The sequence below is a fragment of the Protomyctophum parallelum genome (assembly GCF_964188405.1).
Source record: "Protomyctophum parallelum genome assembly, chromosome: 10".
Lineage (NCBI taxonomy): Eukaryota > Metazoa > Chordata > Actinopteri > Myctophiformes > Myctophidae > Protomyctophum > Protomyctophum parallelum.
This window is the reverse complement of record NC_139704.1, coordinates 8,352,905-8,371,221: the sequence shown is the minus strand read 5'-3', so window position 1 is coordinate 8,371,221 and position 18,317 is coordinate 8,352,905. Positions and strand designations below refer to the sequence as shown.

The 18,317-nt window shown below is 44.9% G+C and overlaps 1 protein-coding gene across 2 annotated transcripts in view; it reads right to left on the bottom strand.

Moving 5' to 3' along the window:
• Window positions 1-15,970, bottom strand: part of rmdn2 (regulator of microtubule dynamics 2) — a 45,351-nt gene extending 29,381 nt beyond the window's left edge. Inside the window, exons 1-2 of one of the 2 annotated variants that reach the window (XM_083774394.1) lie at window positions 15,911-15,970; window positions 11,768-12,264 (exon numbers count right to left, since the gene is read on the bottom strand). In XM_083774394.1, coding sequence (XP_083630520.1) covers window positions 11,768-12,249 — 482 coding nt within the window. In that variant the 5' untranslated portion in view covers window positions 12,250-12,264; window positions 15,911-15,970. Of the gene's footprint in view, window positions 1-11,767; window positions 12,265-12,629; window positions 12,755-15,910 lie in introns of those variants that run through there. The other variant, XM_083774395.1, reaches the window with a different exon arrangement.
• Between the last annotated feature and the right edge of the window lie 2,347 nt (window positions 15,971-18,317).

Here is an 18,317-nt window from a genome sequence, read left to right as displayed (position 1 = left end):
GATTATTAAACGTTTTAAGATTTTCGTTGTCGTCGGCCAAATAGGGGGGGGGGGACATTTGCGATGACGTCCCACTGTGCAACATCGAGGATTGCGCAACAGGCGGGCGCTCCATGCTGTAGAGCGATGCGATTGGTTTTCATATCAATAAACTTCGTCTTTTGGATAAAACTTCGTCCTGGGCACTGGGTGTTCACAGTTTTAGTGCGGAATTAATTACATCGCAATGCCACGTTCACTGCCTGGATTTCACTAATCTTTGAAGAACGACCACGCTTCATCGTTCCTTTTCATGACAATCCGCTTTAAAAGGGTGTAATCGCTTGTCACAGTGTCAAATAATCCAAAGTGGCGATCACAACAACAGAGCGGAGGAGGAACGCGCCACCGCCGCCATTGGAATGCATTGGGCTCTTTCTCTGATGACGTCATCAAAACGGGTCACCTATCCCACTCTGTCTGATGGAAACCCAGTTAAGTCTTAAAACGTATTCAAAACGCAAATTAAACAATGAAAACATAACTTGTGTAACTCGTTATTGGGAGGGAAGCTGTTCTACAATCAATGAACTTGTGTAAGTCGTGAATGTGGGGGGGGGGGGGGGGGATGTTACACACAGACCATGTGTATGTGTATGGGGCATTGGGGCCTATGAGACGCCTTCCACTTTTCCCATGCTTCCAACAGATCAGCTGCCGAACCGGCCATGTGGCGGTGACATTACATCATCGGGTTTCACTTCACCTTGACATCATGGCTCAGTCATGGCCGACTATGCATGCACCCCGTTTGTTGTCATAGGTAATGGCATGCAAGGGAAACAAATGAACACACAACGAACAATTAGGTGGCATTCATCTGTGACAGACAGGTTGTGACATTATCGGCGCTACGGCCGAGATAAATCACACTGCGTGGTTTCTTTCACACTAGATTACTCCCAGGTCGTTACCGACAGGTGTCACCGACAGCTCTCGTCTACACTGGCGAAGCAGGTTTATCAGGAGATACTGTGATTTGTCTCCTCAAAAGGACAGGCACTGCATTGCATAATGAGGTTAACTACCCTCAGATATCAGCCCCTAACACAAGAAACTTATTGTACACAATAGAGGCTTAGGCTCGTAATGAAACTGGCCTAAAGGCAAAGAACATCCAACAATATACATAAACAGGGCGGAGAGAGAGGGACGCCTGCACTTATGACTGAAAGAAAAAGAAACATAGGTGAGAAATATCAATGACACGGTGTGAGTTTCTTACAAAGCTTTATCCCCTGAAGCAACGTGTGTGCGTGTACGTGTACGTGTGCATGTGCGTGCGTGTGTCCGTACATGCGTGTGTGCGTGCATGCACGGTCGGGGAGTGGGGAATGGGATGCGAGGCCTAAAGTATTACTTTTTTCAGCAAAACACTGGAACTGATAGGAGGAACAGAGCCAACCGACAAAGGCCGCCAGCGTGTTCACGTCTCGTGCATGTTGACAGTTACCACACATGTGGCATAACATTTTCCTCCTCAATTCTTTCAGATGTAACATGTTAAGCCCAGTTGCATACATTTGGAGAGCTGTCCCGATACCATGTTTTTCAGACCAAGTACGAGCACTGAATTTTTAGTACACGCCGATACCGAGTACCGATATGAGTACCTTATTTTTGTTGAACAACCACTTATTTTACTCCCTTTTTCTCCCATTTCATTTAAATGTCATGCCTTGTACTTGTAATGATACTGTAATGTTCAATTACCACAATAATAATAGCCTGAAACAATTTTGAAAAAGAATGTTCTTGCTAGGCTGAACGATCAATGCAACAGCATTGATCGTTCAGCCTAGTGTCAATTGAATGTTTTGGTACTCGGGTCAGAGTATCGGGGCCGGTTCCGAGTACTTGAGGGTGGTATCGGCCAGAGTACCCGATACCAGTATCGGCATCGGAACCATTTACAGGTGTCAGATTAGAGGCAGAAAATCAATGCAAACCACTAGCTTGAGGGGTTTCGTTTTTTGCACGAGAAGAACCTTTCAATAAACGATGCCCCTGGAGGGAAAGTGTATACTGTAGCCAACTGTGGGTGATTGAAGTTGTGCTCCAGAGATAATGTCTCCAGGATTGTGGCAAATGCCGTTCAAGAGAAATGACTAATGCATTCGTGTGCGGGTAGCTCGGTCAGTAGAGTACTTGCCTTCCGTTCCGACCGCAAAGTCATGGGTTCGAACTCGGGCACCACCAACTCAGCGTATGAGGAGCTTGATGTCGTGCGGTAAGTACTGCATGATGAGCTGATGGTAGGTGTTGTTGCGCTCCACCTCAGCATTCCATCTCCCAGAGATCGAGCGCATTGTGAAACGGGGATAGACTCCCGCACCCTGGCTGATACCGGCAATGAGCCTCTCTGACTTACTTACTTAATGCATACAATGTTTGTTCTAGTAATGTACAGAAAAATGCCTTTAGTGGAGAAATTTGAGAAAGTCTGTTGAAGGGAGCCATCTTGGACACTCAACACCGTGACATCATTGAATAATTAGGCAAGAAGCGTTTAATCCTAAAACAGACAATGAGTTCCTTTTCTCTCTCTTTATAAACATTTCTATGTGCGATGATCAGACATGCCTCTTGTTAAACAAAACTGATCTGCTTAAATCAACAACTAGCCGGCAGCATAAATGGTGTTATTATTTAGAGCGAGCGTTGGGGTTATGTTATAATGTCCTTGAGCGATACAGCGGTGTGTGTGACGTGAATAAACTGCAGTGGGAACTGTTGGGGAGGAATTACAAGTTCCTACAAGAGGCATTTATATGAAGTCTCTGACAGCTCGGCGCACAGTCACGGTGATTGATGGCCTCTCTGCTTGTAGAGGTAGCACGGAGGAGGAAGCTGTTGTGACACATGAAGAGTGAATGGAAGCAAGCGAAACGGGAACTCTCGACTTTTCAGTGGCTGCGTCTAAATCTTTATCACTTTGATTTACAAGCAACACTGCCTGCGTGTTGAGATTGTGACATTAAGTACATCAACTTAAGTACTGTAACTTAAGTACAGTTTTGAGGTATTTGTACTTTAAATGAGTATTTCCGATTTTCAATACTTTTATTTCTACTCCACTATACATCTCAGAGGCGAATATTGTACTTTTACGCCACTACATTTATTTGACAGCTTTAGTTACTTGTTACTTTGTAGATTTTGATTAATACTACAGGACATACAGTAACCACTTCTGCCCTACATATATACATTTAGGCCATTTGAAAATAGCCGATGCCATTGTGAGCTTGTAGATTAGATTAGATTGTACATTCAAAAACTTCAAAGGAGACATTCTGCACAATGATAACTTTTACTTTTGGTACTTTAAGTACATTTCGATGCCAATACTTACTTTTACTTGTAATGGAGGAGTATTTCTATATTGCAGTATTGATACTTTTACTTAAGTAAAACATTTGTGTTCATCATTTTCCAACGACTGCTCATTGTCACATGTAAACCTGATTTATGCGTTGTCGTGCGAGGCGTCGCTCGCTGAAAATATCTTATTTGTGAAATTGTGATGCGTTGTTGTGAACTCATACAGTAGATCTGCTATGTTTGGTGGAGCGACACCACTGTGCACATTAACACAATGAGTGCCGCCTGCTGGCTGAAAGAGGTATCATGACGCTTGGGTGCCACGTGATGAGAAGCAATTCTATTGTGATGCGAGCATAGACTGTAAAAGATATGGACAAAGCGTTCCCCGGGTCTAACATGAACGTAAAATGAAGCTTGTAATTCCTTGCACTGTAAGTCGCCATATTTCTAGATCCGTTTGGGCCCAGCTGGCCATTGGCTGGCTCCGTTTGGGCCCAGCTGGCCATTGGCTGGCCCAGACATCGAGGCGGGACTTCCCCCCTTACTCTTCGTTGGTTTTTATTTTGACTGAACGGGGGGTGGCTCCCGTTCATAGACTGTAACGGTAGCCACGCCCCTCAGAACATACATGACTTTATGGTAATTTTTTTAATAAATGAGACCATAACTTTCCAAAAAGAATATTATGACATGAGAAATGAGACTTTAAACTAGTGACTGGAAGCAGAAAGTATTCATGACCATGTTTATTAAGGTAATAAAGTCTAGGTGAAGTTGGGCCAAAATACATGGGCCTCTATGGAGCTACAGTATGGGGTTTTTTGGGCCCAATGACAGCACCACAACAGGCCATTATATGAACTTTCAGGAAGTCCCGATTTCCTTAGTGGCTTCACGAAATATCTGTCTGACTGCCCCCCTGGATGCGAGTCTGGTTTGGGGTGCCATCTTGGATGCTAAAGAATAGCATCAATCGAGCTAAAATGAGGTGCATCCTTGCTCTAGAAAACGCCAATGTTCCCATCGTGCTCACCGGATAATCAGAAAAGACCCCTGAGTCCGAACATCGCAGATGAGTTCAAAACCACGGAGAGTGCCGTAGTTTCCGAGAAAAGAGCGTGCAAAGGCCACAGCTACAACAGAAGCTAATGGCAGAAAGAAAAACAGTGCTGGCGGGGCCCTAGCAAACGTGCATAGCAACGAGTGGTTAAAAAAATAAAGGAAAATAGCGATATCAAACGCCTCAAGACGAGCCTACTCGTCAATTGCGCGCAATTAATTAATCAGGACAACGGGATCAAATGTGTTAAGTGTGCTGCTAGAGCCTCATGTTTGAGCAAGACCCATCTAATCAGCGCGCACGCCAGCAATGGTCACAGTTGGGATGTCTTTACAAACACGCCAGACAAAGCTGGCTTTAAAAATATATTATATGATGACTAAGATTATCACATGAATAAACGGCAATTTGCTCTAGTGGAACTAGAAAGCCTGTTTCCAAACAAACACACACACAGGTTGGAAAAGTATGAAGCTTGAAAAAACATTCACCTCCAGTAAAATAAGCAGAGCTCCGTTCTTACCGTAAGAGGCCAATCTGTACACGCCCCTGTAAATTGCCTCATAATAAATGCATAGTTGTGGAATATAAACGGGCTCGGGACTCGAACCCGCGGCATGCCGCCAGGCTGGATTACCGGAGTGCCTGGACTGCTCAGCCGCCGCCCAGGCCACTACTGTGGCTTTAAACAGACAACATCAAAGTGCTTGACTTGACTTAACCCTCTCTCAAAGTCTCTCTCTTGTAGAAAGAAACATAAGAGTAACTAAAATTAATTGGACAGCCAACAAATGCTGCTCAATCCTTGCTCAAATGTAGCAATGAGATCCCATAGGTGTCTGAATCGAGATCTCGATTTGTTTTCGATTAATTGTGCAGCACTACCATTTGATGATATTTGTCAGTACATGGGCCATGTTGTGAATTATCTGCATGCTGTCTGATTGGCAGCCTTCTGGTGGACATTCCCCATTCCCTGCATCCACAATCACACATGTGTTTGCCATGCCATCACACCACTCAACTCATTGGCCAATCACAGTCTAGGTGTGACACATATAACCAGCAACTCACCCCACACTCCTCACTCAGTCTCTAGCCTTCACACAGGCAACATGCAGCACCTGCAGACCTCACTGAGTCTACCCACTACTCCAGCCATGCGTACTTGGCCAAAGTAAGCCTTTGTTCCCCTGTACCGTATTGACCGATGTATTCTATGCTATGTTGATCACTTTGCCATATACTATGATTGTTCACATTATGTTCTAGTGTATATTTACTTGTCATTCAATATGGTCCTTCATTGTCATGCTATAGTTAATAATTATGTGTATTCCATTTCTTATATCTTGCTTGTAGAAACCATGGATTAAGGAGATAATAAACCTGACCTTGTTGATAATATACCTTGGTGTCTCATACTCTCTCTGACCGGGGATACTTGGGTGGTCAGCTCACAGCACACAAACCCAACCAGCAGAATATGTATTAGGCCATATACAGTTTTAGAGTCTGTAAGACGATTGTTTACATTCAACATTCAGCGGACACTGTCAAACAGACCTTTATTTCGAGCAAAGTAAAATGCTCCCTAAACACACATCTGTGTCATATTTTTAAGGCAGTTACTTTGAATCAAAAAGCAATATAACAGTGCAGTATACTTACTTATCAACGTTTGCCCCACCCTTACTACCATCAGGGTTCTTCTTAGTTACATAAGAGCATTTAGCACGGAGATATTATGCTATGATTTCCAACAAGTTCCAAGACAGATATGGAAGAGCCCTTTAAATGGATGTGAGGATTAGGGGGTTTAATTGGTCTCTCTGGTTGAACGCCATGCATTCCCTAAGGGGGTGGAATTTCTTCGCTGCACCTTTTCCCACTACACTATAAACCCCACGCCCTCCACTCGTACAAATAACAGAGCGCAGGGAAAAGGCTCTTCAATTACCGCAAGGTGTGTGTGTGTGTGCGTGATTTGATTTCTCTTAAAGCATAATAACCCGTACTGTAATTAACAGCTGTTTGATGAGGGCCGATGCCTGCCAATCAAGAGCTGGGAATCTTGGCTTTCAGAGGGCAGTCTACTTTACTCTCTTCACGCTTCTGTCTGCCTCTCAAACAAATGGGGAGAGTGATGTTTACAGAGGGGAGAGGTTTGAGCCCCTGTTCAAACATAGGGCACTTTTTTTCTTCTTCTTCTTTTAAATGTCTCTGTTGCATTGCACTTAATCCCAGGGACAGGGAACACAAACAAAGTCTGTTCACCTATAAAAATAACATCAGAGGCTATTTACTACATACCATTTGACCAAACTACACCGATAAGCACAATATGAGCAGCAAATTAAGAAAATGTATAACACCAAACATCATCGTATCATTAATATCATTAATTGTGATTCATACTTGTTGTGATCACAATATTCAGCAAAATAATCAAGATTATCATTTTAGCCGTAATGGTGCAGCTATTCAATCATGTGTCCAGTATATTTAAAAAGTGTCACTGACTGTCCTCTAGTCTGACTGTCCTCTAGTCTAGCCCCCCCTAGGGGGTGGGGGCTAGACTAGAAAAACATTGCATGGGTGCACCTGGGACGTATCCTCAGTGATGTATCACAAGGTCATCGGGGTTTCGGGTCTCGCAAAATCATACCCCTCACTCAGGTGACCCAGCCGGGGTGATCAAGTCCTGACTTAGGTCCCAGTAGCTAGTACCCACGCACGATCAGTCCCATTAGGACCAGGGCCACACAATCCGCCGCTCCCAAACTACTCTGCCAGGACTGGTAGGTAGACCAATCTGGCACGTGGATTGACTCCTGGCTGTCTGGGCCCCTCCTACGTCTCACCAGGTCCACCCCTGCTCTCACCAGGTCCACTCCTATGTCTCACCAGGTCCAGGACCTGTGCGTTGCACCAGACTCCCAGCACTCCTGACAATTCGTTCAGGAGTGGCGGATGCTTGAGCTCTTGGTTCTGCGAGCTACACCTGAACGGTGGTGCTGCATGCTCCACTTGCGGCTTGAATGGCCAAAAAGTTTTTCCTTCCTCCTGTTACCTGTCCTGCTCCTGAGATGCACCGGACCGGCATACAACAGGCTTGAGGCGCGGTGGAACCCCCTTGTGAATGACCAAAACTGCATTTGTACTCTCGTTCCCAGATTTGATACAATTTATGCTCGTGTCCAAAAAAAAAAAAAAAAGCTTAAGCCTGCCTGACTGCTAAACATTTAATGGGTTAATGATTGTCACTTAACTGCCAATATTTGTTTTCACAAGATGACATTTAAAGTGGCAGTCCATTCTAAAGGAGAGACATCTGTTGTTTATGTTATTTTAAGTTGGCGTGTGATCAAGGTATTTGGGCTGTGGATAGGAGACAGGTGACTGGGCATGTGGCACCAGATTCCTATGGCTGCTCCCTCCCTCCCTCCAACAACCTGAGGCGCATTCATCATACCTCACATTTAGACCACAGAAAATAAGCAAGTCAGGCCAGGTGGCAATGCCAAATGGGCACATGCCTTAGAAATGGCACCCGTGCGAACTGAGCGGTGCAACTATGCTTTTATTGTGATAATACACTGTACTGTAACGGCAGTGGTTCCCTAAGTGGGATCCGGGGACCCCCAGGGGTCCTTGAGGCAGTTCCAGGCCGGGGATTATATTATTAAATTATAGTTCGGAACCAAATGGACCCCTTATGGGTCTGTAACTCAACATTGATTTTATGTCAAACTGGGGGGTCCTTGAAATTAAAATGGTTGAGAATCACTGCTAGAGCCATATACTTCTTCTCTCATGGGGGGGGGGGGGGGGGGTGTCACTGGAATATCTTTTCAAATGGGGGTCCGTGGGCTAATTAGTGTATATTTTGGGGTCCTTGACAAAAAAGTTTGGGAACCACTACTGTACGGTACAGTTTTATTGTTAGTTATACTTTTTACGTATTGTTATAGTTACAGTGCTCAGTGTGAATGGGCCTGTAGGCTGCTCAACAGTAGCACTTTAGGTCACCCAGCGGTATTGGAGCTGTTAAATGGTGCCTTTATATAGCGCCTTTATCCAAGGCTTTACAGAGATTGACTATGCATTACATTCACCCATTCACACACCAATGCATTACATTCACCCATTCACACACACACACACACACACACACACACACACACACACACACACACACACACACACACACACACACACACACACACACACACACACACACACACACACACACACACACACACACACACACACACACACACACACACACACACACACACACACACACACAAAGGCAGAACTTTTACTTGTACTCCACTACATCTTGGATCCAAATATTTGAAAACATTACTTACTAGTAAGTTACTTTGTAGATTTGGATAATTATAAAAAAAACACACATTAATATATATATTTCGGCCATTTGAAAATAGCCGATCTACAAGCTAATTATTACATTATGGCCTGCATGGACTTCAGCCAGGAAAAAAGCAGGACACTCGACGGTGAGGTCTTTGTCAAGTCTAAATGAGATGACAGGAAATTACGTCTTTTATACAGTAGTATAGTCTGGTAGCTCCTTTGTCCATACATAAAAGACGTAATTTCCTGACATCTCATTATAATCCAAGCATCATTAAAATAAGATCTGGCTGCAATTTGAAGAAGGGGTGAAGTGTGTCCCTTTAACAGTTTGGCTCAGCACCAAGGAGGAGGAGGATGTGCGTTACGTATATTATTCTGGCCTTCAGCCAGGCTATAAAATAACAAACAAATCTACTTGCCTGACTGTAAACCAAAAATCACGCCCATGTGAAGTGAGTGGTGCAACTCCGTCAGGGTGTGCATGTGATAATAATCTGACTCGGCCCAGCCCGCCCCGCAGCACCACATCAATTTTCACAACTCGACCTGGCCCGCAACCCGCCATCATTAAATGCACGTCAAATGTCTTTGAATGCGGCTTTTATTTGTCAAAAAAGGTGCTTCTAAACTGTCTTAAACTAAGGCTAATAATATCACTGGCAAGCACGCATAGTCCCGTTCCGACCACCGCATCGCATGGCAGATTGAGAGGAGACAGAGAGGTTGAACGGAGAGAAGAAAGACTCACCCGTGCGTCGCAGACATAGCTTACAGTATAACAACAGGACTGTCACTAGGGCTGGGCTGCCGTACTTTATACCTCATACTTAGTTTAAATGCTTAGTATGAGGAAGTACAGCAGCCATGTGTTCATCAAACAGAAAGATTGGGGACTAACATCAGTTACTCTACCGTTCACTGCAGTAGAAGAGGTGCGCCTGGTGAGGGTTTAAACCCTGCAGCTATGTCGAGTCCGCCTACAGGAAATACGTAAGCTGCGACCATGAGACCCGTTTCTGAATTCGTCTATAGACAGCTATGTGTGTCCCCCTGTCCCAGAGCACGGAAATAGCACAATTGTCACCACCAAGTGTCACTGTTGTGCAGCATAACAGAGGCCAGGGAGGAGAGCTTGTACAGTACAGTACAGCACAAGTACAGTACAGTAAAGTACTCGGCCTGAACAAAAATCTATTAGAAAAGAAATCGGTATCGTAAAAAATATGTTATATCGTGAGTATATCGTTATCGTGATAAAATAAATTCTATATCGTGATATGAGATTTTGTCATATCGCCCTAACTGTCACTGTACAGACGCTGAAAGAAAACGCCACTAAAGAAAGAGAAACTATTTGAAAACGTTAGTGTTGTCTAACTTGTCCTCCTTGTACTTATACACTCCACACACGTGCGTGCAAACAAACAAACACACACACACACACAGTCACACACACTCGTGCGCGCTGAAGGAAAGGACTGCTGGTGGTTATAAAATATTTCACTCGCTCTGGAGTGAGTCAGAAGACTCAGAACACAAGAGGCAAGATGGAGTCCAACCATTTACTGATGACTTAAGTAGACATGAAACACAACTCACCACTGTTCAAGGACGCACAGGGAAAAGGTAAAAAAAAGGTTTTAACAGTCCGTCCGTTGTGGTGAGAAAAGTTGACAATGATAATTGTGTGCAGCCGTGCTACTGCTACGTGCCTGCAGGGTGTGCTCATGCACACGTGTTGGGAGCGTGTGTGGCTGTGCGCTGTTTGGGGATTCATTGGAGAGAGGAGATATCAACCAGCACAGCAACACAACAATCCGGTAGGGTGCGCAAATTTCCTCCCAGGACTCGTGGCAACAATAATCATTTGTAAAATATACAGTACATTGCATTATTTAACCCGCCCCAATCCGCCCCGCCAGTAAAGTTAAAATATCTTGACTCGGCTCAGCCCGCCCTGGGTGCTCCGTAAGGGAGTGGTTGCACGACTCAATTTTTTTTTTGTTAAGTTGTCTTCGTGTGGCTAGTGCCTTGAAAGGTGTGCGCATGAAAAGGGCACATTTTGGGCGGGAACCCCTTTTGGTGTTTTAAGCATTATGTTATGCTTTAGCTGTTGAAAAATAGCAGATTTTTGAAGAATCGTGAGAATGCTGAGAATGTTTTGAACTAAACTCTTTGCCTCCGGGGGGTCACTGGAAAAACATATTTTCAGATGGGAGTCGGCGGCCAATTACATATATTTTTGGAGGTCCTTGACATGAAATAGTTTGAGAACCACTGACATAGAAACATAGGTTTTTCAGAATACTGTCAGGATTTAGAAGGTATTTGTAGAATCGTCCTCAGGTCTAAATGGGTTAGCCACATAGCATCGCTATTCTAGGTTATCAGAGGTGAACATTCTTAGGTCATTCTAGGTTAAATTGTTAATGTCACTATTTTGTTTTCAGTCGTTAAGTGACATATTGACAGCCAAAATGAGGTGGTCAGATTTTAACACACACCAAGGATGTCATATTTATTTTTATTAACCACTTAAACCAAACTTTAGCCGTTGACAAAAAAGCAGATATACAAGCTTGTAGCGCTACGAGCTTGTAGATCTGCTAGTTTCGAAACATTGTGCAAATCTTTGAATATATTCTTTCACAGTGAACATTTTTAACGCAAATCTTTGCTTCTGGGGGGTCCCTGGAACAAAATATTTTGAGATGGGGGTCGGCGGCCAATTACATAATAATTGTGGGGCTCCTGTGACGTGAAAATGTTAGACTTTTTTCCCTTAATGGGTTTAACTGACCGATGTTTCAGCCATAACTTTTGACTGGGTCTTCTGACGTCTTTGGAAGGCCCAGACGAAGGCGCATCATGGTTGGAAAAACTACCTAAAATCTCAATTTGCTGTCGAAATCAACACTGCTACACAGCGAGGTGGCTTTTTTTAAGGGTACTCACCCGCCCTCGCTCTCTGCCTCCTCTGAGCTCGGCCCCTCGGCCCTGGCTCCTCCTCCTGTGGAGAGGGCCCGGCGCACGGCCCTCCTCCTGCGCGTGGGCGTGCTCCTGTGGAGGGGCCCCAACGTCCGGACACCGCCGGCTGCCGCTGCTCCCTCCGCCAAGCCAAGCTCGTCCCGCACGTGGTCCTGCAGCGTGGGCAGAGCGCTTTTCAGCGCCTTCATCTCGTCCTTCAGCTCCGAAACGCACTGGATCAAGGCCTCCAGACGGGCCAGGACCTCGACCTGGCCCCCACCTCCGCTGCTGGGCCCCTCCATCATCGTGCCGCCGGTGGCCCGCTGCTCGTCGTCATGTGCCGCCACCGACAGACAGGAGGATCTTCGTGGCCCGGACCGTTGGCTCTGGTACCAGACCGCGGCCAAGCCGATGCCGGCCACCCCGGCCAGCGCGCCCAGCGCCAGCACCCTGCCGTCCGCCTGGGCCATGCTGCTGTAGTAGACCTTCAGACGGGTGAGAGAAGGGACGCAAGAGGACGAAACGTTGAGACCTCGTTGTATCCGCTGCTGCTGTTTGCCACAAATAAGATTCGGAGCGCCTAAAAAATGTGTAATTCGTTTGCATGCGTGAATTTGAAACATTATTGTACTATAAAAAGGTCTATTTTCCCTTCAACGTTATCCTTTTTAGTGTAATAATATTAGTTTACTATAATTAGATTAATACACGATAATCAACAGTATCAAAGCAAACGGCATAAACAATAAGTTTGCTTCTTCTACAAAAATAAAACAATTTAGTTACAAGGCTCGTGTCGCGCGTGTCAAGCTGTCAATCTTGTAGCCTATTATTTACTTCTCAATCTCACCACGGAGTAACCTGCATCTCGGAGGACAGTCAATACGGGCAGTGTCAGTAGACCAATCACAGGCAGGCAGGGTGTAACCGCCTATGCTCGGACACAAACGGAATTCACGCGCCTTGAATAAAACTGGGAATCAAGAACCAGACGTACAGGAAGGACAGAAGAGTACACTACAGGGACACATGTTGAATGTCCAGCCCTCCTGTAGCCTTGCATTACCTGTATTTCAGGTTAAGCCATTAAGACCTGAGACCAGGCAGATTCTACTTAATGTTCTACAACTGTATCACAAAACATATTAGACATAAGCCATGGACCTCCGAAAAGTAAAATGTAAAAAAAAAAAAAAAATCCTTGAGCATGCCTGAAGGAGGTCAAATGATGAAAGCTTGCAATACATTTTTGGATACGTAATACAATAATAGCGCAGATGTGTTCTGAGTATGCTGAGTATTGCTACTTTCTTTTAAGCAGAGAGAATTTCAAAGAAGCCAAAACTTTAAAAAAAAAAATACTTAACGGCATCGGCGGTTAATGCGATTTCGCCCACGTTTCCTCTGTCCCCTATAGCCGTGTTATGCATCTTTGAAACATCTCACCAACACTCAAGCGGCGCGTCTCTCTCCGTGAACGGAGCGTATGTACATCTGCATCCCATGGAGGGCTTAATAACCGATCAGGGACCCTAGGTCAGCGACGTCCAGACTTCAGAAAGCTAACCGAGGGTCCTGAAAGGGGCTAAGCCCTCCTATGAGACACAGAGTAGAAAGAAATGTGCTATTTTATCATGATCATTAGTGATGACCAATTAAATGAATTGGTTGAAAAGTGGTGAAGTGGTCCTTTAATAGAAACACAGATTTGGGTGTCTACCCAATTTGTTGGATATGGTTTTATATGTCAACAGACAACAGCATAATCTTTCTAAGCTGCCTTCCCTCTGCCTTCCCTAGCTTAGCTGTGTTTTAAGTTAAAAAAGAAAACTAGATTCCTCATTTTAAGTTAATTCAGACAAGTGTAAGCTTAAAGCATATGGCGTATATAAGAAACAGCATTGCTACACGCAGTCACGCACAGCAATAACTACAAGCTTCAAGCTTAACGATACTTGTTGGCCAGCTGGGTAATAGGATAAACACTAATCTCTTCACGAGTAGTTACTTCTAACAAGAAGAAGCTCTGTCGTTACAAGATCACATTACAAGATCCCTTCACACACACACATATATCCAATGACAACCAATCCAGCAAGCAATCTGCCTTCACTCAAAAGCACTGGCGTAGCATAAGGGGGTGCAGCCAGTGCAGTGCACTGGGGCCCAGCGCCCCCTAGGGGCCCATGAGGGGAAGGGGAAAAAAGAAAAGAAACAGCTGACGGGCCGCTGTTTTGTGAATGAAATAGCTGTGGGCTGTGGCCGGTCGGTAAGGGGTTAAACTTCTGTGTGATGTATCCTTCCAAGCCCACTATACCATGTAATATACATCCTGCGTCTACTACATCCTGTAGTTCACTTAAGAAATAAAAGTATTGATACAAGTAGCTTTTATTTTGAAGAGGAAGAGGAAGTTGTTTCGGTTGTAGGGTAGCTACCATGACAGTGGTAGTGCCGGACCGGGGTGGTAGTGGAATAATACAAACAACATGCTTTTAGCCAAAACCGCATGCGTCTATGACTTAAACAATGTAGGCTAAACACTTTGGAATTACGTTAAACATGGTATATCCTCCGTGGCGGCGTCATTAGGTGAGTACTAGTAAATTAATTGTTAAGTTTCATAGTATCATTCATCATCAACAGGCTGTTGTTGATGCCCCCCAAAATGAACAGGTTACACAGCCTACAGGATTCTCATTATGTTACTCACTGCCTGCAAGGATGGCCGCCGTGCCATTTCTTATAAACTATCTAATTCATACGTGGGTCGTCGTGGGTACACGTGGAGTTGTTGTTGTTGTTCATGCGCAACGGTGCGCGGTGTGGAGAGGGCATCAGAGCGCAGCGCAACAGCCTTATGGTATTGTCTGAATGTCTGTACTATCTCTGCACTAGCTCTTTCTGTCCAGTCCTACGTGTATAGGCTGGCGATTGTGGCGACTTATATTCGTTAATAAAGAGAGAGCTGTAAAGGGGATATATTGTCTATGGTCAGTTCATGGTGTGTATCATTCTCGTTTAAAAAAAATGGGTTTTAATTGTCTGGTAACGGAAAATAACGGAAAATAATCTAACTTGTTACTTTTCTCAGAAGGTAATCTGTAACGGCAAGGGATTATTTTTATGGGCAGTAATCCAGTAACCTAACGACGTTACTTTAGAAAGTAACGATGCCCAACACTGCATATAATGAGGAAATGAGCTGTGTTTTTATTTATTTATGTTTGATAGTTTGGAGACATCAGGCTGTGGTAGTTTTGTTTTTGTGCCCAAGTCAGGGCAGGTTGTTTATTGATGAATATATGGACACTGAGCTTGGAAGCTGGTGCTGTCTGCATGTGGTGCTGAAAGGCTGGTTTTAATGAGTGATTGAAATATTTTTGCAGAATTACAGTACATTTCAAGCACAAACTCAATACAAAGACTGTTAACTGTGAGTGGACGAGTTTACTCAATGCTGTACCATATGTTCTCATGCCAATAAAGGCCCTTTGAATGTAATTGAATAATTTAATTGTGTGGCCGGTCACCTCACCTGTAATGTTAGTCTATACCTAGTGTGTGTGTGTGTGTGTGTGTGTGTGTGTGTGTGTGTGTGTGTGTGTGTGTGTGTGTGTGTGTGTGTGTGCATGGGCGCGCGCACGCACACTTGTTTATGGCGGTGGTGGGGGGCCTACAAAATATTCTCGCACCGGGGCCCACCATGACCTCCCTACGCCACTGCTCAAAAGTTAATGGATGATGGTGGTGTTGCATCATAATAAACAATAACGTGAATTGACCCTGTTCGATGTCCACCGGTGGGGGAGGCATACTATCATCCGAGGTGCGCTGCGGGCCGGGAGAGGGTTGCGGTTAGGTTTAGGTGTCTGCCCCGGGGGAGGTTAGGGTTAGGGTGAGGGAGGAGGTAGGTTGTCGTTCGGACCAATGCTCCGTCGGATGAAAGTACTGCACTCCACCGGCGGGCCCGGGCTATACCAGATACATTACAGATACCGGATACATTATTATTCCATTGAGTTACACTGTCAACACACGGATACTTTTAAACATGCATACTCAAGTCAAGGCCTTCCATTCATAATTTCATCCTTATTCATGAATAATTAGTAATAATAGAGAGCTTACTCGGCAGGTAAGCAGCTTGGTAAGCAGGCTCGTATCTTATTGACAGCAGAGCAGTTCAGGTCACTGACTGTGCAACTTCGAAAACCTTCCGTCTTTGCTAAACATCCCCAACAGAAAGGTTCCGCGCTGACACCAGTAGTAGTCAGTCAGCATCCATAGCGCCGAAGTTCCCACTTCAGCCTGCAATCTACTTGGAAATGTGCTGCAAGCTAGGCGCACTGGCGCAGTGAAACACCGTTTGTTTTGTTGGTAAGAATTTATTACATTGTTGTTACATTGGTTTGTATAATCATTTTGTATAATATAAATCATTATGTCAGCCTGTCAGGTCTTTATCAGATATATAATATTTTTGCACAATTGGTACTAGGCCTAGTGTATCTTTTCTGTTAATGCCATGATTAATTAATAATAATAATAATGAATTTGCACTTAAATAAACATGACATAATAATTAGGTTAATAATTATAATAATAATAATGACAACAAAAATACTGTTCCTGCTGAAACTCGCTAAAGAACCTGTGATTTCATGTGTGATGATGATCCACATATAGGATCAAAAAAGGATGCAAATAATAACTAGAAATCACAGGTGGGGAGCCTTTGGGCATGCACAATGATGTCATATAAAAAGTCCATAAACCTGGCTGCCACATGACGTCACGGGGGGGGATAATAGAGGTGGCGGGGCATAATCGAGTTGGGCAATAGAGGGTATGCGTGACACATGGGGTGTGTTCGGAAATGCTAACCGGGAATGTGGTCAGTTTGTTGAGTGTGGTGGGCGGTGACGTCACAGAGTGCGTTCAGTGTGCCTTATTTAAGTTATTTACGAACGACCACAGCTGTGACGCATTCACACCGGACAACCCCAGCTTCAGGGTAGGGTCACTCAGTCGGCACACCCGGTGCGCAGCGCACTGGATTATGCATTGGAGCCTCTACGGCGGTGCCCGTTGGGAACTGGACTACTTGGAACGATGCAAGTTGGAAATGCTAGCCCCACCCAGATATGTCTGTCTCCCTTAGTCCCTTTTATGCCCATATATGGAGTTATTTGTAAGGCATGCCCAAATATGGAGTATATGCAGCCATCTTGTGGAGTTCTGTGTCAGGCATGCCCAAATATGGAGTGTTGTGAGGTCAGAACAGGCCAGCTCCGTATATGGACGATGGGAAGGGGCCCGCGGCAGATTTCCAGATTCCCAGAAAAGCTTGCCCCAGCGGCATTCAGCTGGGTTTGTGGAGCTTCGTTTCCATCCACCAGCTGTCTAAAAACCCGGAAGAGACGCAGGCACACAGCGGCTTTTGGCCGCGTATGGAAGCTTAGGTGTGCCCAGAGTCTGTACCATGGTGCTAAGGTCTGATCCCCCCCCCCCCCCCCTCCTTTGCTCCATGCAGACTCTTCTCCCTTCTGGCTCCAAAAATGGAATGAACTTCCCATTGCAATCAATCTTCCGCCGTAGTCTGAACACTCTCCTTCAGACTCCACCTTAGCCGTATAACTTGCACTAACCTTGACGACCTTACAGGCGTAAGCAAAGGCTTAATGTATGTAATTTAGATTATGTAGAGTAGACATTAGACATAATGCTCTATAGCGTATAGTCTGTATACTCATAGTTTCATTGCCTTCCAATCCACACCTCCCGAGCATAGAGTTATATATCTATAGAGAAGACACCCGAGTTCTCCTCCCATCCACTTGCATTAAGTTGCTCAAAAGCGCATGAGGCGGATTCACTCCTCCTTCCTGGTAGGAACAGAGTGCATTCTGGGACGGATTGCAATGGTGAGTGGCCCCAAACACATGAACGCGCTGCCGTTGAACGCGCACGAGCGTCGTCCGTCGTGAACGTGTACAATGTTAGTCAACGGACAGCGCGTTCATGTGTTTGGGGCCAGGCTGCAATACCTTCATTCGGCCACTATGTCCATTTCGCCTCAAGATTTCCTCTGGGTGCCTTCTCTATTCATATATATACTCTAAGCTCCCGAGTTCGAATCCCGCTGTTACCACGATTAGTTTTTGTTAGGGTTAGGTTAAGGTTATGTTTAGGCATAGATTTTGTGAGGTCTGGTTTAGAGTTAGGTTTAGGCATATGAAAAGAGTGGGAACAGGTGTGTACTGTAGATGGGCAGGTACAAAACGGTGAGGAGAATGAGGTGAGGTGGAAGGAATGCGAGAGTTGCTGGAAGGGAGAGAAATAGACAGACAGATGTGGCAGTGAATAAGAGACATGACTGACTGTTACACTTGGCAGATGAGCTTGGGGCTATAGGGTCAGGACCTGCAGACATTTTTGTTTTCACAGGGGGGCTACACTGGGGACAGAAGGGAACAGAAGGAGCTATGTGGCTGAACCGACAATTTGTCTGTCCCGCGTGGAGTTCCGTATTTAC